The 26,028-nt window shown below is 39.9% G+C and overlaps 1 protein-coding gene across 1 annotated transcript in view; it reads right to left on the bottom strand.

The window, feature by feature from the left end:
- Window positions 1–22,825, bottom strand: part of KPNA6 (karyopherin subunit alpha 6) — a 59,173-nt gene extending 36,348 nt beyond the window's left edge. The window contains exon 1 of the mRNA XM_036885254.2: window positions 22,639–22,825. Coding sequence (XP_036741149.1) covers window positions 22,639–22,642 — 4 coding nt within the window. The 5' untranslated portion in view covers window positions 22,643–22,825. The remainder of the gene's footprint in view (window positions 1–22,638) is intronic.
- Between the last annotated feature and the right edge of the window lie 3,203 nt (window positions 22,826–26,028).

Genomic DNA, 26,028 nt, shown 5'->3' with positions numbered 1-26,028 from the left:
TTCTGCTTTCTGACAGCCTGGTGTTTTCCTCTCTGATCCTGTGTGGCATCCAATGAAGGTCTAACACATGCTACAACATGGATGAATACTGTGAGTATAATAAACTTCTTCCAAGTCTCGTTCTTGTCTCTTCCTTTGGCTGCAGTGTCTTTATCATACTTTACCCAATATTTACATTTAAAAAACCTCAATATTTTAAAAAACTTACAAGTGAAACTGATTGTGTTGAAGCATGAGTAGAGGAAGTCTTACCAACTTGGTTCTCCCTTTATAGGCATTTCCCACCCTCTAAATTTCTATTCTAAAACAGTCACTAGTAGTATGGTAAAAGAGATGAAAAATAAGTTTTACAGGCACAGAAAGGGACAGACAACTAACTCTAATGTTGCCTCTTTTCTGGAGTGGGGGTGATCATGATGTAAACAGAAATCTCCCAAAGATAAGATTTTGGCTGTTTTTTCGACCAGATCACCTTATCACCTTAGGGGTGGAAATGGAATAAGGAAATACATAAATGTGATGGGGGGGTCAGGATGGGGGGAAGTAGTCTACTACAAGAATCTGAGTGAAATAGAAATGAAAATGGAGGTTGAGAGCTGAATTCTGAGGTAGATACTGAGGAAATAAAACATCAGATTAGTGCCTCTGGTCATTCTTGAAGTAGTATGGTGAACCAATAGCAGCAGCAGGATCTTAGAACGCGCAAGGATCCACACCCACTTGGCAAAGCCCAAGGGGATGTATTGTTAAAACAGGAAGTTTTAAGGGACTGCAGTGGCCTCTCTTTGTGGTCCTTGATTAGCCCTGTGCCTGACTCACACGCACAGATTCCTAAAGGAAGCACTATGGACTGCTGTCCCCATTACATGACACATGGTTTATTCGTAACTTTGAGCCTGGGTTTCCCCTTCATTGAGCAGCACTGACAGTGAAGTTGGAGGGAGAACTGGGCTGTGCTTCTTTAGTCACCATGGTGATAAGAAACTATCAAAATATTTGCTTATGACTTCACTGGAGAAGCCACACAGGGGAGGTTAGATTGGAAGGAGGAACATCTGCAGAAGCCCATCTGGAATGAGCAACCAAAGGAATGCTAGATTTTTGTTTAAGGACCAGGAGGCAAAGGGGCTTTTTTCATCATGCACTCCTTACTTGCTGGGGCTGGATCAAGAAATCCATGACACAGAAATACCTTTTCTAGCATTTGACTTAGACAGCCTTTGGGTTTTCTTAGTCAAGAAACTCTCAAAGTGAATAGGTCCCTCAAGTTATACCTTCCATTCCTAGAAAATAAATGTCTAATGTTGCCATGCACTTTCTGAGCTTTTAGAACCAAGGGACTAGCAATAATACAAAATGGGTAGGGACTTTGTTATGGCCTGAATTTGTGTCCCTGTCTCCCCGATTCATATGTTGAAGTCTTAACCCCCAGTACTACAAAATGTGACTGTATTTAGAGATAGGGTCTTTGACGAGGTAATTAAAGTTAAATGAGGATACTGAGGTAAGGTCCTACTCCAATATGACTAGTGTCCTTATAAAAGGAGATTAAGACACAGATGTACACAGAGGGAAAACATTATGTGAATATGAAGATAGCCATCTATGAACCAGAGAGATCTCAGAAGAAGCCAACTCTGTCAACACCTTGATCTCCAACTTCTAGCCTCCAGAATGTAAGGAAATAAATGTTTTAAAACCAGTCATTAGTACTTTGTAGCACACTAATAATACAGGCCCCTAACTGACATTGCAAGACCCTGAGTCTTAGATCACACAATTAGTGAGTAGCAAGATTACTGCAGTACTCAATTTAGTCACTGGTGATTTAAAATTCTGAGTTTCATAAAATTTCAAATTATGCACGTTTTTCTCAGAAAAAGGCATTACTACATATAGCCAGCTGTCCCGTGTGTGGGATGGAAATACTACTATACCTTCTAGCACACCATTCTGGATGGCTGCTGGCTCAAGCCATGCCAAGTCAAAGTCTCACATTCATGGTCTGTACTTGAAAAAGTTACCAAGTAATCACTTGAAGGCATCTATCGCCCAGAAGAACCCCAAAGAACTATATAGTTGGCCATTGAACAGCAGCAGGGTTAGGAGTGCTGACTCCTGTGCAGTTGAAAATCCAGGCATCACTTCTGACTCTCCAAAATCTTAACTATGTATAGACTACTGCTGACTGTAAGCCTTACTGATAACATAAAGAGTCAATTAACACATAAAAAATGTCTTTTATGTTATATTATATACTGTATTCTTAACAATAAAGTAGAGAAAAGGTCTTCTCAAACTGAAAATCTCTCCAAAACTTTCTATATTTACTGAAAGAAAATCCACATATATGTGGACCCACAGTTCAAACCTGTGTTGTTCAAGGGTCAACTGTACTTAGGAAATAAGGGACTAGCCTTATTTTCTAGGTAATGATGTGACAATCTTCAAAAAAAAATGGACCCTGGAACTTTTATGAAGCAGTCAGTCTTTTCAGATTATTTTCCTTGTCTGGTGCTAAACTGAGTGGGTGTTCCTCTTTGCAGAAAGAGGCTTCCTAAATGTATTGTTGCTGCCCAAGCACAGAGAATGAGCTAAAGTTTTAAATCAGGCAGACTATTGGGCATACACTACACTTAGAAAGCTTTATAATTTATCATGATACATTAAAGGTTATTTAATGGCAAGAGGAAGACAAATAAAAGAGATAAACATTATCTCCCAATTTAAGGCTTCTTCTCTCAAGAGTGTAAGAAATACTATTCCTCCCAGACTGAAATGGCTTTTTTCAGCTGGTCTCTTATTGCGTTCGCTCCTTGTGGCGGGGACGACAGCGATACGTACACAGACCTGGTTCATTTCAGTTCTTTATTGTTGCTCGGAAGGTCGGGAGAAGGTGAGTGAGAAGAAGCAACAGCCGGAGAGAGCCGAGTGAGAGGAAGAGTTAGAGGAAGAATGAGAGGAGAGCGAGCGAGCTTCTCTTTCCTGCTTATGCCTTATATAAAGGAAGCTGGCCTATGGTGATCAAGATCATGCATGACCTTTAAGCTGATTGGTAGCATGCCTTCTGCATGAGTTGAGCACGAGCGCGGAAGCATGGGGCAAGCCTATAGGAGCAACTTCCTTATGCTAATGCCACCAAACCAGGAAGGGTGGCGCCCAGGAAGCGGGCGCCATCTTAGGGCGTTGGTCAGCTACAGTGGAAGGGCGGTGTTCAGCCATAGTGGGACTCGGCCTCGGCTGTAGGCCGGCCCCTACAGTCTCTCTGACTTATCACTAGGAATTCTCTAGCAAATATGCATCAACATAAGATTCCTGGGTTAAAACACTATGGCCACATTTCCAGTTAATTAAAAAGAAAGAAGTTTAAGAGTGTACTGGGATACAGAGCCCATAGCCTTAGCACACTGGTAAGGGTTGACAATTGCCAAATTCTTTGTAGATAAAATTTCTAATCTTCACAACAATCTTTTTTTTTTGGTATCATTAATCTACAATTACATGAAGAACATTATGTTTACTAGGCTCCCCCCTTCACCAAGTCCCCCCCACATACTCTTCACAGTCACTGTCCATCAGCATAGTAAGATGCTGTGAAATCAGTACTTATCTTCTCTGTGTTGCACATCCTTCCCCGTGCCCCCCCAACTATACATGCTAATCGTAATGCCCCCTTTCTTTTTCCCCACACAACAATCTTGAAAACACATTTTACAGATGAGAAAAATGAGACTCAGAGGTTAAGTGATAAGACAGGAAGCTAATAAGTCAATCCTGATCTGTTCAGTCCCAAATATCAGGTTTTCATTTCCTGAAAAGGGAAGCTATTTGTAACAGCAAATCTATCAGAATTCTGGATTGGGGACTGCTTCATCAATAAAGAAACAAATCTGTTCACACCCTAGAATTTCAGTTAACCACAAACTCAAATGGTTTAAAAGGTAAAGAGGATAATGATTTTTTTATTAAGGTATTATTGATATACACTCTTATGAAGGTTTCACATGAAAAACAATGTGGTTACTACATTCACCCGTATTATCGAGTCCCCACCCATACCCCATTGCAGTCACTGTCCATCAGTGTAGTAAGATGCCACAGAATCACTACTTGTCATCTCTGTGCTACACTGTCTTCACCATTATCTCCCCCACACCTGTGCCAGTCATAATACCCAAGAGGGTAATGATTTTTTAATGGGACAATTACAATAGTATAACAGAGACTGCACTCAGACTCAATTCTTACAACATTGCGCTAGCCAAACAAAATCTGACAGGGGCTAGGGTGAAATCTACTGTTTTAAGCCCTTGGTTTAAGGACAACAATTAAATACAGGCATAGCTTGGAGATATTGTGGGTTTGATTCCAGACCACTGGAATAAAGTGAGAGTCACAATAAAGCAAGTCAAGTAAATTTTTTTGTTTCCCAGTTCATATAAAAGCTATGTTTACATGATACTGTAGTCTATTAAGTGTGCAACAGAATTATGTTGGAAAAAAAATGTATGTACCTTAATTAAAAATCATTTCTTGCTAAAAAATGCTAATCAACATCTGAGCTTTCAGTGACTCAGTCATACATAATCACTGATCACAGACCATAAGTATATAATAATAATCAAAAGTTTGAAATACTCTAAGAATTACCAAAATGTGACAAGCAGATACGGAGTGAGTAAATGCTATCAAAAAAGTGGCACCAAGAGACAGACCTGCTTAATGGAGGGTTGCCACAAACCATTAATTTGTAAAACGACGATGACAACCACCCCACAGTATCTGGGAAGCACAAAAAAGTGAAGCACAGTAAAATGAAGAATGTCTGCAATCAAATAAATCCCAACACCATGTTTCTGTTTTAAACACAGGATCTAACTGACTCCTGTAACAACAAATGAGAAAGATTAGTCACTTAGTAGCATATTCATTTAAATATTAAGAAACAGGTACCATGACTTGCACAAGATCATTCAGTTATTAAATTGTGAAGCTGGGACTTGTATCTACACATTCTAAATCCAAAGGCTTCCTCTTTGCATCCAATCTCTAAGCAACATCATTCCAACGTTTGGTACCTTTTAATCTACAAAGCTCCTGTTCTTCTTTCTCCCAATTCTTTACTTGTGAGAGTGATTTTCCGAAGAGATTAAGTCAGTTGTCTTAATGACCTGACATTCTGGTTTTGTGCCGTGAACTCATGCCCCCTTATTGCCTGTGTTTCCTTAAAATGGAAGTTAGGTCTAGAGGCTAGAATAGATTTGGGTTAAAAATATTTTTTTGGCAAAAATACATGTAGGTGATGCTATATGCTTCATACTACACCACAGATCACATCAAGAGGCATTTAATGGCAGGTTGCCCAAATGATACTAAATTTGATAGGATAGTAACCAGATCTCTCTTCTTCAAAGTCATCTACATACCCTCAGTCTCCATTCACTTAATGGTTTACATGTTTCTTGAATATTAACATATTTTATGTGTAAGATATGAAGCATAATGAAAAGACCTTTTAAAAAAATATGCATTACCAGTATTGTTGAATTTCTGTGTGCTCCATTCACTCTTCTAACTCCTCAAATCTTTCATTCCTTCTACTCCAATGACACTGCTTTTATCAAGGTCACCAATGACCTCTACATTGCCATACCTAATGGATAGAAATTTCTGTCCTCTTCATAACCCCTCAGTATAGTTACTAATCCTTTCTCTCAGAAACAACTTTCTTGGCCTCATTCCCAACCTCATCCAGTCTTCTCAGTCTCTCTTGATAGCATCTCCTCCCTACAGCTACATACTGGTTTCTAGCTTCTGTTCCTCCCCAGGTGATTTCATCCATTCCCATGATAACTCCCAAATTTATGTCCCCTGTGCAGCCTTTTCCCTTGAGCCCTTTTTGATAACTACTTATCGAAATCTTCAGTTTGATACCCAAAACTAATTTAAACTTCTAATTCCCCTATCCCTACCACCAGCAACAGCATTTACAAGTCACTCAATATAAAACTTATGTAAAAGCTGTCCATGATTCCTTTTCTTCTCTCACCTTTCACCTAATCTATTGCCCAATCTTGTCCCAGTTTTATCTTCAAAATATTTCTTGAATTTATTTACATCTCTCTCAATTCCTGAGCTTCACCTCATTCAAGTCACTATCGTTTCTTGCCTGGCTACTAAAATAACCTCCCTTTCCCCCACCAATCCATCACCACACAATAAAATCAGAGCACAGCACAGCTCCCACACAGAATAAAATCCTCATCATAGTTCAAGGCCCTGCCTACATGTTCACCTCATGGCCATCAAGCTGTTTCTGGTTTCAGTCTTCACACTTCCTGTTTTCTTTCTGCCCACAACACTCTTCCTGAGCAATCAGAATTGCTAGGTCCTTCTCTTGTTATTCTAACCTAAAGTAAACTCTCTATTTTTGTCAGGACACTTGTTTTATTTCCTTCATTACACCAATACAATCTGTGTCTGTTCTCCATATGATGTGTTAAGTTCTACAAAGGCAGGGACCTTTGTTGTATCCCCAGCATCTATAATATTACAGATACACAAATACCTGTTGAGTGAGTCATTGTTCAAATATTTATTCAGCACCTACATCGTCCCATATATAAGGTCTAGCTATAATAGTTGCTTAATAAATGTTTGCCAGTAAGCATAAGGTAAAAATTCCTACTCCTAGCAAGAACTGGACCACACCTCATTTGAGGGATTGAGTCAGGCAATTGTCAGGGTGGTAGAATCCAAGAAGGAACCTTGATATTCCTTCCTGGAGATAACAAGACTCCCCCATCGTGGCTAGTAATGCTGTTAAGTTAGGTACAATTGACCCTTGAATGACATTGGTTTGAACTGCATGGATCCACCTATATGCAGATTATTTTTCAATAGCTATACTGGAAAATTTTTTGAATATCTGTGACAATTTGAAAACATTTTCTTTTCTCTATTGTGACAATACAGTATATAATACATTAAACACAATACGTATTTATTGACTGTTATTGGTAAGACTTCTGGTCAACAGCAGGCTCTTAGTAGTTACGTTTTGGGAAGTCAAAAGTTATACATAGATTTTCAAATGCACAAGGGGTCACGGTCCCTAACCCCCACATTGTTCCGATGATCAACTGTATGTATAAAATGGAGAGAGCACTGGCTTTAGCCTGAAAAGCCTGGATTAGACTCTCCCACCTACTAGCCGGCTCCTTTTGCAAGTTATGCCTCAGTTTCTCTACCTCTGAAATGAGGTTTCTATGTGACCTTAGATTTATAAGCTAAGCAAATCATTACTAAATCATCATTGGTCAAATTAGAATTTTCCTTGGGAATGCCCCCTCTGTAGGTTAGAGATTGGGATATATGAAAGTCTTCCAAAGGGTTACCTTGGCTTTTACTCTGGATTAGTAGTTAAAACCTTTTCCTGGTGGCTAGAGTCTTTGGAAAGCATTGAGGACTGAATTTGAGAAGACTACTTCATATCTAGCAGTGAGGACACAGATGTGTGATTTTCTTAGCAGAAGCATCATGATCCTTGTCTGCTTTGGTGCCTGATGGAGGTCCCCTAAGCAGTACATGGAACTAAGTAACATGACACAGAAAAAGAACTTACTGTGTACTGCAATAATTTGTTCGTTTTAATAGATTAATTTAATCATAAAAATCATTAACTTTGACAGCATCTCAATTAAAGGTAAATTCATTAAGAAAGGACTTGTGGCTCACTGGTTTATCATAATATGCTAATTGCTATATAGAATGACTGAGAAGAACAGGTTATCCATATGCAAAAGAATGAAATTGGATCCTTGCTTTACACCATATACAAAAATTTACTCAGTGGATCAGACTTAAATGTGAAGAGCTAAAACTATAAAACTCTTAAGAAAACATAGGAGTGTATCTTCATGGCCTTGGATTAGACAGCAGTTTCTTAGATACCAGTGGGAGCACAAGCAACAACACAATGAGTCAAAATTTAAAACTTTTGTGGCTCACTATTTACAATAGCCAAGATATGGAAGCACCCTAAGTGTCCATCAGTAGATGAATGGATAAAAGAAGATGCGGTACAAAGACACAATGGAATATCATTCAGCCATAAGAAGAAAATAAATCCTCCCATTTGCAACAACATGGATGGAGCTGGAGGGTAAAATGCTCAGTGAAATCACCCAGGCAGAGAAAGACAAGTACCAAATGATTTCACTCATTTGTGGAGTATAACAACAAAGCAAAACTGAAGGAACAAAAGAGCAGCAGACTCACAGACTCCAAGAAAGGACTAGTGGTTATTACAAAAGGGGAGGGTGGGTGGGGAGGGAGAAGGGGATTAAGGGGCACTATAATTCACAATCACAATATAAGTAGGTCACAGAAAAGGCAGTATAGCATGGAGAAGACAATTAATGACTCTATAGCATCTTACTATGCTGGACAGTGACTGCAGTGGGGTGAGGGAGTGAGGACTTGATAATATGGGTGAATGTTGGAACCACAATGTCCCTTCGTAAGATTGTGTATCAGTGACAGTTCAATGAAAAAAAAACAACTTTTGTGCTTCAAGGGACACCATTGTGGATAATGAGAACTGTCTAAGTACTCACCCAGATTGCTTTATTTGGGCTGCCTCCTAGCTGACATGTAAACGATGCAACTCACAGCTTTAATAATTAAATGATTCTTTGGGTCCTGTTTATCTGCTTTCATCTTTTCCCGTTTTCTGTACTGTTTTTTTTTGTTGAATTTTGTTGTAAACCACTTCAGATCATTTGGAAAACTGAAGTTTAAAACGTTCAGCGGAATATTTAAGAACATATGTGTACTGCTCACTGTGCTGTAGCCTCTTGCTTTCAAAGATTCAGTGTTCTTGAAGTGAGAGGTGATGAGTTGTGAACTAAAATAGTGTCACTGGAGGTTGTCAGTAGAACCAATTTGGTGTAATATATCAGTAAACTGGATGCTGGTTAAACTGGTAAGAACAGATTTTAATCAGTAATATACTATTGCAGTAGGGAAAAGTAAACTGAACTCCAGTTTGTATAGAGATAACTGAGTATTTTAAAAGAGGATGAAGGAATGGGGATATTGAGAGAGGGCTCTTTACCAGGGAAGTGAAGAGTTAACAAAGTGTGAGGAAAAGGGGGTGTTTGGTCCATGTGAAACCCACTGGATTTGCTAACTAGTGCTTACTGAGCTGAGATAAATGCCATTTGAGTCTAGTGTAGGGTTTGAAAATCTTTTTAAATAGCTCACATGTGAATGGACAGAGTATCTTCAAGGGTTTGTATTACAAATACGTAGGCTGAAAGAAGGCAGCAGCTGTGCACCACTGTCAGGCACACTGGAACAGTGTGGTATTGGTGAAGAAGCTACAAAACCAGAAGATCTGATTTCTGGCCTTGCTACTCAGTAAGTGTACAACCTTGAGTGTCACTCAACTGTATCTCAATTTTCCTACCCTTACTTGTGTACTTCAGATTTTCAGTGAAGAACAAATGAGAATATGCACGAAAGTACTTTGCAACTAGTAAAATGCTGTGATGGTAATTTAGGATTAGGTTTAGTAATAGTTTTTCAAACTACCAGAATTTCTCTCAGAGGTTCATAACCAATAAAAATAGCAAACAAGAAAACAGTATGAAACAGGTCTGACAGCAAGGGGCTCTCAGGGTGTTACCTGCAAGCCTATCAGAACTGCTAGTCACCACAATAGGAGAGACTTCCTCTATGGACAACTGGGTCAGTCTACAATGGGCTAAATAATAAACTGCTCATATTCTAGCATATCCTCACAGGACTGGGCTGAGCTGAACAGTGAGTGCTCTAAGAAACAAAGCTGAATCTGTAAACTAGGCTGTTTTGCTAAAAGACCATGTGAGGGAAACTATCTTCTGTGCACATATGTTCAAAGTTCAAGGTCTAAATGAAGTATGGCCCACTGAGGTACTGAATCAGATACTTGAGAGTCCCAGTTCTCTAGTTCTCTAATCCTAATTCTCTCCTAGGATTTACTAGTCCTTTGGCCCTTGAGTCTACATGTAAATGCAATGCTCAGACCTAGGGATGTGAAGTAGAGGGGGGGGAGGGACAAAGGAGAGGACTAGGATAGCTACAGTCCAAACAATCTCTCCAAAAGAAAATTTCCCACTATCCCTTGTAAACTGTGCACAATCTGGCAGCTTTCACATTCATGGAACAACCCAGTGCCACTTACTACTAGGTGCTACAAGGAACTAAAAACGAATTGAAGCAGGGAAACCAAAGAGCTCAAATTCTGTTTAAGCCAACCCCAAAATATTCTCTGAATATTTCCTAAGCACTCATAGTGTTTAAGGAATCAAAAAAATACATATGTATATTTCTAAAACACACATATCTTATTTACATTGTATATATTTCATATTCTATAACTGACCCTTAAACAACATGGGTTTGAGCTGCATGGGTCCACTTATATGTGAATGTTTTTCAATAAATGTACTGGAAAATTTTTTTGGAGATTTGCAATTTGAAAAAATGTTTTATTTACCTTGCTTTATAATAAGAATACAGTATATAATGCACAGAACATACAAAATATGTGTTGACCAACTGTTTGTTATTGGTAAGGCTTTCTTTTGGTCAACAGTAGGCTATTAGCAGCTAAATCTTTGGGGAGTCAAGTCATACATGGATTTTCAACTGCACGGAGGGGGGTACCCAGCCCCCACATTGTTTCAAGGGTCAACTACACAATCCAGACGGTTATCTCCAAACTGACTCAAAAAGACAAGTGATTTATTTTATTATTCATTAAAAAAAGTATGTGTGTACTCTGTAAAGGTTTCTGTCTTCAGGAAGCTTTACAGCCTAGTTTAGTCTCATAGCATCAAGAATATAAAACTGTGAGCAATGAATTTAGAGGGTGGGAGTGAGAATTATCTTTACTGAGTGATAACTTCTAAAGTGGTTAATATACCTGAAGTAATAGTGGTGCAGAGGGAGAGCAGTTTACCAGGAGCAAACATTAGGAGATCAGAGAGCCTAAGGTTGGCTTGAGGAACAAGACCAATTTGGTTTGAGAAGTACAAAAACAAAGGTCCACACAGTAAAATCTTTCTGAGATATAACCATGAACTGCTGGCCATCTGGCCTTTATTCTGTAGCACTATGACCCTCTATCCCCAGTCTCTGAACAAGGAGGGTTCTGCATTGTCTGCAGTCTCAATTACACAAATCTCTGATCAGTTCTTCGTTTTAACTTTCAGTAAGAAAAAAGGCTTTTCTAACAGCCTTTCTGACAAATAAAGCAGGGATTTCCCTAACCTGTATATATTAATCCAAAAAGGAGCTAGAGTGGGGAAGCAATCTTCTGAGGCCCCATATACAAATGGCTCAGGATAATATGGGGGAGAAAAGCCAGACTGAGAGGCCACACAAAGAGAATTCTCCTTGCCCTCAGAAGACAGAAATCCAATATTGCCCCTCAAACACTATCACCTCCTTCCAATATGTACTGGGAAAGAGGATAGATTTGGGAGTCCAGGGAGCTGCGTTCTAACCTCAACTGCTTAACCATAGGCAAATTACCCACTATTTTTGAGTCTTTACTTCCATTATCTATAAAATGAGGATAATATACTTAACAGCCCTGTAGGATTGATGAGGTGATGTGAAATTGTCTAGGTCCTAAATACTGAATCAATGGTATTTCTTTTTTTTCCTCAGCTCCTAATCTGAAAGGCAATTCTTTTAATTTTTATTGAAGTATGACTGATATACAATCTTATGAAGGTTTCACATGAACAACATTGTGGTTTCAACATTCACCCATATTAGCAAGTACTCACCTCACCCCCCCCATTGCAGTCACTGTCTTATTAGCATAGTAAGATGCTGTAGAGTCATTACTTTTCTTCTCCATGTTGTACTGCCTTCCCCATGACCTACCTATACTGTGATTGCAATTTATAGTGCCCCTTAATCCCCTTCTCCCTCCATCCCCAAACCCTCCCCTTTGGTAACCACTAGTCCCTAGTCCCTTCTCAGTGTCTATGAGTCTACAGCCATTTTGTTCCTCTAGTTTTGCTTTTTTTTAATTAAGGTATCATTAATATACACTCTTATGAAGGTTTCACAAGAAAAACAATGTGGTTATTATATTCACCCTTATTATTGAGTCCCCCCCATTCCCCACTGCAGTCACTGTCCATCAGTGTAGTAAGATACCACAGAGTCCCTATTTGTCTTCTCTGAGCTACATTATCTTCCCTGTGACCCCCCACACACCATGTGCACCAATCATGATACCCCACAATCCCCTCTCCTTCCCTCCTCACCTGCCCTCCCATACCCCTCCCCTTTGGTAAACAAACACTAGTCCCTTCTTGGAGTCTGTGAGTCTGCTGCTGTTTTGTTCCTTCAATTTTGCTTCATTGTTACACTCCACAAATGAGGGAAATCATTTGGTATTTGTCTTTCTCTGCCTGACTTACTTCACTGGGCATAATATCCTCTAGTTCCATTTATGTTGTTGCAAATGGTAGGATTTGTTTCTTTCTTATGGCTGAATAGTATTCCATTGTGTATATGTACCACTTCTTCTTTATCCATTCCTCTACTGATGGACACTTAGGTTGCTTCCATATCTTGGCTACTGTAAATAGTGCTGTGATAAACATAGGGGTGCATATGTCTTTTTGAATCTAAGAAGTTGTTTTCTTTGGGTAAATTCCTAGGAGTGGAATTCCCAGGTCAAATGGTATTTTCATTTTTTGTTTTTTGAGGAACCTCTACAATGGTTGAACTAGTTTACATTCCCACCAGCAGTGTAGGAGGGTTTCACTTTCTCTGCATCCTTGCCAGCATTCGTTGTTCCTACACTTTCCTATGTTGGCCATCCTAACTGGTGTGAGGTGATATCTCTTGTGGTTTTAATTTGCATTTCCCTGATAATTAGTGACATGGAGCATCTTTTCATGTGCCTGTTGGCTATCTGAATTTCTTCTTTGGAGAAGAGTCTGTTCATATCCTCTGCCCATTTTTAATAAAGTTATTTGCTTTTTGGGTGTTGAGGCATGTGAGTTCTTTATATATTTTGGATGTTAACCCCTTGTCGGATGTCATTTACAAATATATTCTCCCATACTGTAGGATGCCTTTTTGTTCTGCTGACTGTGTCCTTTGCTGTACAGAAGCTTTTTTGTTCATTTTTAATTTTGTTTTCCTTGCCCAAGGAGATGTGTTCAGGAAAATGTTGCTCATGTTTATATTCAAGAGATTTTTGCCTATGTTTTCTTCTAAGACCTTTATTGTTTCATGACTTAATTCAGGTCTTTGATCCATTTTGAGTTTACTTTTGTGTGGGGTGTTAGACAATAATCCAGTTTCATCCTCTTGCGTGTAGCTGTCCAGTTTTGCCAACACCAGTTGTTGAAAAGGCTGTCATTTCCCCATTGTATGTCCATTGCTCCTTTATCGTATATTAATTGACCATATATGCTTGGGTTTATATCAGGGCTCTCTAGTCTGTTCCATTCATCCATGGGTCTGTTCTTGTGCCAGTACCAAATTGTCTTGATTACTGTGGCTTTGTAGTAGAGCTTGAAGTTGGGGAGTGTAATCCCCCCCCACTTTATTGTTCCTTCTCAGGATTGCTTTGGCTATTCGGGGTAGTTTTGCTTTGTTTTTATACTCCACAAATGAGTGAAGTCATCTGGTACTTGTCTTTCTCTGAAAAGGTCTCAATTCTTCATGAGAGCAATTTCCAAGAAAGCAGGGTTAAAGAGGACAGCTGTATTTTCTTGCTCTCTATTAAAAGGTGTCTTTTCCTTTTCTTTTCTCCTAACACTGTAGGTCCTATCTCTTAATCTTCATTCTTCTAGTCCATCGTCATTCCCTCCAAAGCTAAGGTGTAAGAACCAGTGAGCCAGCATTTAAAAAAAACAACCTGTTTGCTTCTGTATCCCAAGAGGAGCAATCCCAATCATGTCTCATTAGACAACTATTGCCTCTGTGGAAAATATAAATGCTGTTGACTTCCTAATCTACATCTACAATCCACACCTAATACCCAAGGGATTCTTTCCATTCATTCCATAAGCACCTAAAATGTTTTTTTCTTCTAAATTTAAACGTTATCATTTTTTCCATAAACCTGCTCCTTACACATTTCTCTTAATTCGTGATCCACAATTCCTTACTTGAAATTCTAAAATTAAAAGAGATCTGAAAATAGGAAGGTTTTTAGTAAATATAGCCTCAAAACACATTTAGCAGCAACACCTGAACAAAATATTAGACTATTTATAGCCCTTACATATTCCACTTAATATTCAGTTTACTACAAAATATTAATTATTTGACTATACAGGGCTCTATCCCAGACCCTTCTGGAGGTATTATCCTAGTTATATGCACTATAATGCCTTTCTAAAAACTGAACAATTAGGATTATGAAATATCTGGTATAAACGGTTTCTTATAAAAACGTGCATTCTCAGTGGGGGCAATATTGTACCCAAAAGGGTGAAATTGGTTCATGGGGGCAGAAGGGGAGATTTAGATGTTTCAATGGTTATGTGACCCTCCATAGCTCGATCTTATCAATAAAATCTTATTCCTTAGTATTTAAGTTCTCTCATTGGATTTTCTTGAGTATTACTTGAGCAGCATTGACACTTGAGTTCATGGAAGGCAGACAAAAAGTATGCAAGACCTTTACCACAAAGTTATGGCAAATAAATGGCCATGACTGGGGGACTTCCTCTTGACTGATGGTTGAATCTTGAAGTCATATGATGAGAGGTGTCTGCATGCCTTTTAACGCTTGTGGATGTTATTTATGTTTGATCCTCAGTGCTTCTGTGTGTGACATGGGATTTGGTAATTAAATCAAAAGTTTATAATTTACAATTTAATTCTATAAATTAAAATTTGTCATGACTATTTATGCCAAGTGCTGAAAAGAAAAGATCAGCAATATCTAAATGAGTTATCTAGCAGTAAGTTGTTTTCTTGTATCAAGCCAAAGTTAAGAAGTTCACTAAAAATAATTTTAAGGAATGGACTTTTTTCTATTATTTTGCTTTTGCTGGAAAATGAACAGCTTTGAATGATTAAAAAATTTAATTACATTCTCTATGTATAAATGCTAATTTGCTTATGCAATTTGATACAACTTATGTAAGTTAAATTAGAAGTTACTCAGCAAATACAGTTATGAAACTTAGTTAAATACAAATAGCCTTTTAGATCAACTTTTAACCTGGAAATTTTAGTCATTCTTAATCTTGCATTGAATAAAAAACTTTATGCTTATTCTTTATGTATAAAGCACAGATATATTTATCATATATACTTATCAGATCTAGAGTATTAGCTGTGTATTAAAATTTCAAGGAAGGGATGCATTAAGGAAAAAAAATGTCTAAGAAGGAGCCCTTAGAAGGATGATAATGAAAGAAAAGGATGAGAAACAATGTCGATATAAGGGATTAGGGATCTGTACCCAGTATTTTCTCAGCTTTTCAAGCCAGAAACTTGAAAGGAGTTACCCCTGACAACTTCTTTTCCCTTATTCCCACATCCAATCACTAGGAAAGGATGGCTTTATTTCCTAATTATTTCTGGACTCTATCTCTTTTTCTCCATTCCTAGTGCCACTGCTCTAACTCAGGGCTTCACAATCTCTAGCCCAGACTTCCTAAGAGCCTCATTAACCTGTTGCTTCTATCTTTATTCTAAATTTCTTTCAAGGGTTTGCCTCTCCTCTTTCACTTCTTAGCCTACTCCAATTTACTTCCATGCCATCAAAATTGTTTTTTGTAAAAGCCATTGATCAAGTGCATGATGCTAAACTCAACAGACCTTTTCAGTCCTTATTTAGTTGGTCCTCTTGTCAGCACTTAATCCTGACAACCATTTCTTTCTTGAAATACTCCTTTTCCTTGGTTTTTGAGACATTAGCTGGTCACTTTGTTTTTTTATTCCAATTCTGGCTGCTCATCCTCTTCTTCCTGCATATTAAAGTATAATGTGCTTTGGGTTCTTTCTCAGCCCACCTCCCATGAGACACATTTTTTGTGGGTGCCATCAGTGATTCCCATGGTTTTATTTACCATGTGTGTATAAGAGAGAAATAGAAGGCCAAACTACTATCTCCATTCCCAGACCTCACTCCTGAGCTCCAGACTTCTATAAACAATTGCTTTTTGGACACCTTCCCTTGGCGGTCACAGAGACACCTCAAAATGTCCAAATTCAAACTCATCTCAGTTAATTGCATCATTATCCACTCTGTTGCTGAAGGCAAGATGTCTGAGACTCATGCTTAATTCTGTTCCCTCCTTTCAGCTTCTAGATGAAATCAGGAGCCAAGTCCTGCAGTTCCTAATTCTCTTATTCCTTACTATTACCACCTCAATTTCCATCATCATCTCTTGATAAGATTACTATACTACTTAAGAACTAACTACTTAAACTCCCAGTTGGAATCTTACTGCAGTCTAATTCGTTCTCCCCAGAGCAATCCAATCAATATAAATAAATAAATTTGATGTCACTTTTGAGATTAAAACCCTTCAATGGCATTTCACAGTCTTTAGGATAAAGTCCCCCCATGCTACCAATACATCTAGCCTATCAATATCTTGCTTCTACAATAATCATTTCCACCCTCCAACTAACAACTCCTATCCATAGGTTAGATCTCACTTAGCTTAAGGGCCTTCCCTGATTCTCCTAAGCTGGGGTGGACCCTGTTACTATATGCATCCAGAGCAAAACTTTGGACTGCCTCATTAAAATATTTATCATTTTATACTGGTCTCCAAAGCATGGAACACAAGATCAACTGGAACCTGGTATATACACATATTTTTACTTATATATGCAAATATATTTATATAATATATACTAATATATATTAGTAAGGTTCACCTTTATTATAGATGTGTGTGTGTGCATGTGTGTGTGCATGTATGTTTATATATAATAAGCCTATTAATACTGTCAACTTTTATCTGTAGGTCAGATGACTAAATTTTCCTGAAGGAAGACTAGGAATTATACTAAGCAGCTGAGGATACTAGTTTACTCACATTTAATATACTGTAATTTGTATGCCTAGTTAAGTGGATTTACAAGTTACCTGGTTTTAACTAAGTTAACATTCATAAAATGGATAAATGGTTTAGAGTCCTAGCAAAAAAATGAATGGACGATAATAATAATGCAAGCACAAATGGAACAAATAAACAGCAGAGCTGATGTCTCTGGAAGTATGAGCTTCTTAGTGGCAGAATTTCATCTGCCACACCACAATAAAATAATATAGCCAAAAGTTAAAAATTCTCCAGAAGACTTTAAAATATGGACTTACAATCTCTTGTGCACCTTACTCCAAATGTATATTATGCTTAAAAATGCCTACTAAATATATGCTTTTATGATCAGCAAGACATGTAAAAATGTTTGTCTTTTGTTTTTTAAATACATAGAATTTTATAAGATATGGATTTTTAAAGAAATATTTTATAAAATATATAAAATGTTAATTCAGTCAAAATTTGTAAATAAGACAGGCAGTTCTTGGGCTATATTTGGCCTCAAATATCCTATCTTTGGTTAGCTTAATTTTTTTTAGATTTTAGAAGTTAACTTGTAACATCTACAGATGTTTAATCCACTGATACCATATGAAAATCTGGATTTCCAACCTGAAGGAAGAAGGAGTGTGGAAAAGGACAGGAAACTGTTATAAGGGAGCAGCAGACCTAAGTTCCTCCATGGCAACAACTGGCTGGAGCTCAGTAGGCTTCATGGGACTATGTAGTTGGCCTGCCAATCTCCTTTGGTTGATTTCATTCAATTACCCTTAGAATTTAAACTCTGGGATTTCACCAGGAAGACAGATTTTTGTCTGTTTTGTTCACCACTGTATTTCCAGAGCAGCCAGAACAGTCCCTGATACACAGAAGGCATTGAATAAACATTTGCTGAAATTGCTGAGTAACTGCTGCTTCCTGGCCCCTAAAAAGTTACGTGACTTTAACAAGTACCCATAATATATCATGCCCTCATCAAAGACAAACAGATTCATCTTTAATATTTAGTATAGGGCCTGACACATAGTAAGCCCTTTATTTGTTCACTAAGTGACCAACAGCAGTCAGTTATTACTGAGTACTTATTATGTGCTAAACACCAGGCTAAAATGCTTTACATGCATTAACTCATTTAATCCCTTATATTCCTATGAGGTAGATACTGTTATCCCTATTTTACAGATGAAGAAAACGAGGCTCTGGAGATTAAGTACTGATCAAAGAACAAATTCTATTACAGAATGAAATAATTATAACACAAAAACAACACGAAAAGAGCTCCAGGAAAGGCAAGAACAAAGTGCTATGGAATTCAGGAGAGCTCACGTCTAGTTTGGAAGGCATAAAGTATGCGGGAAAGGTTCATGAAGGAGGTTAACATTTAAACTAGACATTGAAAACAGGTAAGAATTCCTCAGGAAAAGATGAGTGTTAAGGGATTGCTTTGTCACTTTCTTTACCAGGAATGCTGAAGTACAAAGGAGGTAGTCTGAGTGGAAAGCAGGACGTATGGATAAATGTTAAATGGAATAAGAAGTAAATAGGAAGGCCTTGAATACCATATCCTACGGGTTGTCATTTTATCCTGTAGACAATAAGAAGTCTGTAAAGGTTTCTAAACTGAACATTAGCAACAAGATTGGATGGATGAGTGTCTTAACAACATTGTTACAACAGAACTGGTAGTGGTTGGGAAGGCTGCAGAAGAGATTTGGAGGGCTTCTGAAGTAGCAACACCCTTACAGTTTACAATATTCTTGATATCTAGTACTTCATGGAATCTTACATTTTAACAACATTGATACACTGTATTATCCATATTTTCATTTTGATAAGCCTGAGAGTCAGCAAGTTTAAAGACCATAGAATCAATATTCTACACAAAGCAATTTAGGCAAGACCTTGATAACAGGACCACACAAATATCCAACAACTGCAAATATAGAAAGGGAAGAAAAGAATAAGAAAACAAAGGGTAAGGTTTCTTATCTTATGCCATAGTGTCTGGGCCAATGTTTCCACCGTTAATAAAAATGCAGGAGAAGCAGGCAGGAAGAGGGAGTGAGTTTGATGCTTGTGGTACACTTAGATGGTGATTGATGGTTTAGTGCCTTTTCTGCAAGTAGCTGTTAGGTAGGAACTAGGGGGTGGATGGGCAAAGCTGGAAGGAAACTAAAAGAGGAGATGGGCTAAATTACTTCCTCATCTGGAATCGTTATCAGTTGGAAAGGTTTTGTTGGGTGCAGCCAAAAGCAAACTAGAAGTGACTTTCGGTATCCTAGTTAAACCCACAGCGAGGACAGTTTCAAAGCTGGCTAATTCTGTGGCTCAAAAACATCACGAAGAGATCAGATTTCTTCCATCTTCTCTACCCTAACCCTTAGAACTACCTGCTGTTATTTATAAATTTTGCCCAGCATTGCTAATGGCAATTTTGGAGTCAGAAAAGGGCTCTTTCCTTCCCAGAGCCAGAATATAGCCCTTAATAGCCCATATTTTGGTTAGAACTATATATACTAAGTGGTTCCTCTATTTACTAACTCTGACCTTTCATAAGTTACTGAATTTCTCTCTGTGCTTGTTTGCTCATCTAGAATAAGGGAATCTGAGAATTAGTTAATATTACAGTACTTAGTGCCTAGCACATCACAAATTCTATATGAGTGCTGACACAGCTTTCCCATCTCTCTTTCTTTGAAGTCTCATGCTTTGGCGATACCTGGGTTAAAATATAAGCTGGCAAAAAAATAACAAAATAAAACCTAGCAAATCTCTTTTAAGTAAGACTTTTCCATAAGTCCTCCAGGATTCCCTTCATGTATAACTAGCCAGAACTGCATAACATGCCCATGCCTAAATCAATCACGGCCTAGGGAGAATGAATTACAATGATGGGTTTAGAGTTTATATTAATCAAGACCTACTCCCTGGGACTGGGAAGGGGCTACCAGATTCCTGGTTAGCAAGGTGGCAGGAAGGTGATGAAACAACCAGCATCTGCCAAGACTTATCTTGAGAGGCTACAGTCTCTGATAGGGAGAATCAGAACAGGAAACTTACAGTGGCAAGCACCGCAATGGCAGGGCTCCTAACAGCAGTGAAATCACTACAAAGGCCTGTTACGGCTACTGAATTTTGGCACAGGAGAAACAGTATAAGATATAGGAGAGTACACTTGAGAGATAGTGAAATACAGCAGGATCAAGATTCATGGAGGTGTGGTACAGGCTGTGTTTGGTGTCCCCAACACCCAAAGGACCTAGATCACCAGCCTTGTCTTAGTCACCTCATATTTTCAGAGCCTCAGTTTATACATTTATAAATGGGAATAACCCAAACTACCTCAGAATCCATGTTAGGATTAAACATAGCCTACGCTAGTTTCACTTCCATGGTATAAAGAACAAATAAGTGGGAAAAAAATCAGAAAACCACCAATAGCTAGATGTTCAGAAGAACAAGGTATTGACAAGGGAGAGGTACCTAAAATGGAGCTGGAGAGAAAAGGGAAGGTTGCTGGACTCTGGACTAAAAATCCTTCAGGACCCTGGTCAGGTTTTGTTGCTCCATTGAAGAACTTTCATTCCAAAGAACTACCAGAAAAGGACTAACTTTACTTCATACCTTTTGTCTTCTAAGAGGATTATGTGCAGCAAAATGGGTAAGAATCTCACTCTGGCTTTACTGCTCACTAGCTTTGTTATCTTCTCTAAGATAGCTTTCCAATCTGTAAAAATTCAGTGAACTGCTACCAAACATTTATTTTAGCTTTGAGCTTAATAAACTAAACATTAGCCCCTTTCCTTTGAGGCTCTAGTGTTTCTGAAATTGAAAGCCAATACAAAACCTGTAACAAAGAAGTCCCTAAAATTTTTCATTGATACATAAAACTGCAGTTACAAAGACAGGTATATCAGTCTTAATGGAGGATTCTGTAAGTCAGAGTGCTTAAGGGAAAGGAACCAATATTATTGAAGGTGGAAAAAAAATCTATCCAGATACTTATAGAGCCCTTTTAGGTCAAAACACTGTTATCTTATTTAGTCCTCCAAACCTTGGTGATCACACCTTCTCTTTTCTAGAGATGAGGAAAGGAAGGCTCAGAAAGGAAAGAAAATAACATTTATTGTGGACTGCTAGATGCTTTCCATAGGCATTACTGCATTTGATATTTAAGTGACTTCTCTAGATGAGAGCTAGGAAGTAGCAGGCAGGATTATAATACCCTGATTCCAAAGTCACTGCCTTGTAGGTCAAGGGAATAATTTGGTTCCTCAGGATCAGAGAACTTAACAAAACTCAATTCCAGAATCTCATTAAGGCCCCCCTCCCCCAACACACACATATTAACTGGGGCTAGCAATTCACTTTGGAGTTTCTCAGTTTTGTTCAGACTAAAAGTTTCAGAGTGGGCACCCCCGACCAAAAAAGAAAAAAACAAACTTGAGAGTTAAAAGCTTTTTTCCCCCGTTTTCCAGCCCAACCACTAGAGGGCCAGGCCATATAGATAGAACAGCAGCTGTAAACTAGGGCTCTAGAGAGATCACCCCGATTTAGCCATTAACTGTGTGACCTTGGGTAAGTTACTTTACCTCTCTAAGCTTCGGTTTCCTTATCTGTAAAATAAGGCTAACAGAAGTGTCTATTTCATTATGTTGTGCATATCGGCTAAAAGGTGACATGTAAGCAATGAGAGCAATGCCTGCACGTAGGAAGCGCTTAGTAAAGTTACAATGCTGGAGAGAAAATACCACTGATGTTTTTGTCCCCAAACCCAAAGACTTCGTCACCGTTTTCTTTCTGAGCACAGGCCTTGCCTGCCAGAGTGCCTTCAGAAGGAGCAACAGGTCGCTCCTTTTCTCTTAACCAGAGCCGGGCTCAGAAACCCAAAGTCCTTACCCTAAAAATATACCCTACGTATTCTTACCGCTACCAAGGCTGTCACCTGAGCCCGAGAGAACCACCCCACTTCGGGCTCGGCGTGGGAAGTTCCCGGCCTTCAGCGGCCCAGGCCGCCTCCGGCACGGCTGCCCCTGGTTACGGGCCAGGGACTGGGTCGCCCGGCGTCCCCTCACCAGAGGGCTCCACTCGCGACGTGGGCAGTATTTCCCCGAGTTCAGGGGAGCCACTGAATCCAGTCACGACGCGCGTCGAACACACGCCTGAGAGGGCTCCCTTACCGCCGTCCGGGCCTGCCTCCCTCAGCCCGGCCCCCGGCTCCGTCTCGGCGCAGGCCGGAGGCTCGGCCCCTCTCTGGCCCCCGGGGACGCGTGGGCTCCAGCCCAGGGCCACCACGTGGGGCTCCAGGCGTGGCAAGGTGCTCCCGAAACCAGCACATTGGACTGCTCCCCGCGTGGGCCCCAGCCCGGCCCCAAACTGGCCTGAGGGACACTCCCGGCCTGGCTCCCCTCCTCAGACCTACTCCCCTACTAGGAGGGACTGCCAACATCCTCTGCAGACCGGAGACAGGCTCTCCACAGACCCCATGCCCCGAGACTGCCTCAGCTCGAGTCCCCAAAGGCTTGGTTTCCTTACTCACCCATCGCGGCTCCGCTCGCTCCTACTTGGCGGCGGCAGCAGCGACAGCTTCAGCAGACAATATGGCGGGTCCGCAGGACGGCAACCCGACACGGACAAACAACTTAACCGTCAACTCCGGCAAGAAACGCGCTCTCAGTCCTACAGCCTAGTTTACACTGAGGGGCGCACTTAAAGAGACCGCAACTACTAAAGGTGGAGGGAAGGAATAAGGATGGAGTATAAAAGAAGTGGGTAAAGAGAGACTGGAGGAGATACCTACTAAAGAAAGTTACGTGCTCACACCCAAAAAACAAATAACCCGATTAACAAATGGGCCGAGGATATGAAGAGACTGTTCTCCAAAGAAGAAATTCAGGTGGCCAACAGACACATGAAAAGATACTCCACATCACTAATCATCAGGGAAATGCAAATTAAAACCACAGTAAGACATCACCTCAAACCAGTAAGGATGGTCAGCATCGAAAAGACTGAACAACAAATGCTGGTGAGGATGTGGAGAAAGGGGAGCCCTTCTACACTGCTGGTGGGAATGTAAACTAGTTCAACCATTGTGGAAAGCAATATGGAGGTTCCTAAAAAAAACTAAAATAGGAATACCATTTGACTCAGGAATCCCACTCCTTGGAATATACCCAAAGAATACAACTTCTCAGATTCAAAAAGACATATGCACCCCTATGTTTATCGCAGCACTTTTTACAATAGCCAAGATATGGAAGCAACCTAAGTGTCCATCAGCAGATGAATGGATAAAGAAGAAGTGGTACATATACACAATGGAATACTATTCAGCCATAAGAAAGAAACAAATCCTACCATTTGCAACAACATGAATGGAGCTGGAGGACATTATGCTCAGTGAAATAAGCCAGGTGGAGAAAGACAAGTGCCAAATGATTTCCCTCATTTGTGGAGTTTAACAACGAAGCAAAACTGAAGGAACAAAATAGCAGCAGAGTCACGGACTCCAAGAAGGGACTAGTGGTTACCAAAGGGGAGGGGTGTGGGAGGGCAGGTGGGGAGGAAGGGAGAAGGGATTGAGGGGTATTATGTTTAGTACACATGGTGTGGGGGATCACGGGGAAAACAGTGTAGCACAGAGAAGGCAAATAGTGAATCTGTGGCATCTTACTACACTGATGGACAGTGACATATGGGTAAATGTAGTAACCACATTGTTTTTTCATGTGAAACCTTCATAAGAGTGTATATCAATAATACCTTAATAAAAAATTTAAAAAAAAAGTTACATGCTCTTAGGAATTCCCATCTTTTTCTGCTACTATTTCCTCTTTATAGTGAGATCCCCTACCTTAGAAACTTTTTCTCCCAAAAAGGTATTCCTTACTTTCATAACTAAACCCAGTCATAGACCCTGAGCTAGATATGAACAGGGAATCATCAGGAGAGGGGAAGTGACTTGCTCAAATATATAGAGATAAGGAAATGAAGTCAAGAGTAAAACCGATTACAATTTTACTAGGAGGTAAGTAGAAAAATAGAGAATGTTTTTTTCTTATTTAGTTGGCCAATGTCTATTTCACTTATTCTCACAGCAAGCTCTTTAAGGACAAGGGATGGTTTTGTGTTGTTCATCATTACATCTTCAGCACCTAGAACAGTATCTGGCACATGGTATGTGCTCCATAAACAATTGTTGGAATGAATAAACAAATGAATGAATAGGCTTGTGGGTTACACTAAGCAAGGGATATGATCTTCCTTTTTAGAGATGAGGAAATGAGGCTCTGAGTGTTCATATGCCTTTTGAATCATGGAATTTATGGTTGGTGCACATTAAGCCTCCCTTTTTGCATAATGACATGGCAGTCCTCCTGGTCCCCATCTCCACACACAAAGGAAGGCTGTCTTCAAGTCCCTGGTCACAGGAGGGAGCTGTCTGGAAGCAGAATGAGGGATCTGGGCTTCCAGGTCCTGTCACAACAAATGTCACACAAGTCAACTCTAGTGGTGTGCCTGGCCCATTCATTAAGGGAAACAACTCAAAAAGCCAGTTCTAGAACTCATGGTGAGGAGAGCCCAATCTTTCTTTTCCAGCTGCTACTGCTCACAGTCAGATGTCTTCATTCTCTTCTAGTTTATTTTGCCTGCCTCCTCACTGGTCTCCTGCTTCTGGGTTTTCCCATTTGTACCATCTTCTTAAAAGCAGAGATCTTCTCATGTCATTCCTCTGCTTTGTAACTGTCTGTCTGCCGTTAGGTGATGCCCAAACATTTCCATCTGACAGACAGGCTGGTCCTTACTAGCTTCTCGGGCACCTCCCCACCAGGTGACAAAGGGTTCATCTATATTTGGGGGGAACTACTTTTCCCCAACTGTGTTATGTTCTTTTGGGCCTTGGCATATGCCATTTCCTCTGCTTGGAACTTGATGCCTCCTTTCCCCTTTGACCATGGTGTTACTCACTTTCAACACCCAGTTCAACTCATTTCCTTGAGAAAAAGCCTCTTTCCGGTCAAGGTATCTGACCTCTTTGTTCCCCAATGCCCTAGACACGCATGTTTCTCAGTACTTAGCAACCTAATTTGATCATAAGGTCTCTCTCTTAGTTTTCTATGGAAGGAATAGTATCTTTGGCATCTTTGTCCTAGCACAAAGTTGCCTCAGTAGACACCAAAAACATGAGTTGCAGTGTGTCTCCAATATACCACCATGGACTCATCTGCATATCCTGTGGCCAAGAGCTCAGGGAACACAGGCAGACTAGATGAATGGCTATGTCTCTCTCTCTCCTTCCAGCCCCTGAGCACCCCATCCTATGTCCTATAGGAGCTAGGTGGCCCTCCAAGCAGCTGTTTCCAATTTAGCACTTGGTCTTGCCCTCATGCTCTCCCTAGCCTAGAACCCTTTGTCCTCCTCTATCCTGACCCTGCAGGCCTTTCCAGCCCCACCCCATCCCAACCTTATCCTTTCTGCTCTAGGAATCACATCCTTACTCTTCCCAAATATACCAGGATGTTCCAAATCTGTTTTATGTGCCCTTTTCTCTCCTTAAAGTGCGTTCCTGTTCACCTAGCAAGTGGCTGATACAGCTCGTGATCCCCTACTCCAAGAACTCCAGAGAGCATTAAACATTCTCCCCGTTGTGCTACTTTGTATCTTGCAACTGTTATACCCAAGCCAGTGTAACATGACCTTGTTTCTGGGTCTTGGCATCCTTACTACTACAGCAACTAAAGCACAGGGCAGGGTCTCAGTGACTGCATGCTGAGAATCAGGACATTGCATTCTGCTATGATGGCAGTGTCATCTTTTGGAGGACTTTTTTTGCCCAGCTCTATGTCCTAGCTGTGTTACCCTGCGGCAAGTCACTGTAATTCTCTGAGCTATTCTTCATCTGTAGGAGTGACAGCCACTGTAATTC

This window comes from Manis pentadactyla, chromosome 4 (assembly GCF_030020395.1).
Source record: "Manis pentadactyla isolate mManPen7 chromosome 4, mManPen7.hap1, whole genome shotgun sequence".
Lineage (NCBI taxonomy): Eukaryota > Metazoa > Chordata > Mammalia > Pholidota > Manidae > Manis > Manis pentadactyla.
Note: the sequence above shows the minus strand (reverse complement) of the source record. Positions and strands in the feature narration are given on the sequence as shown.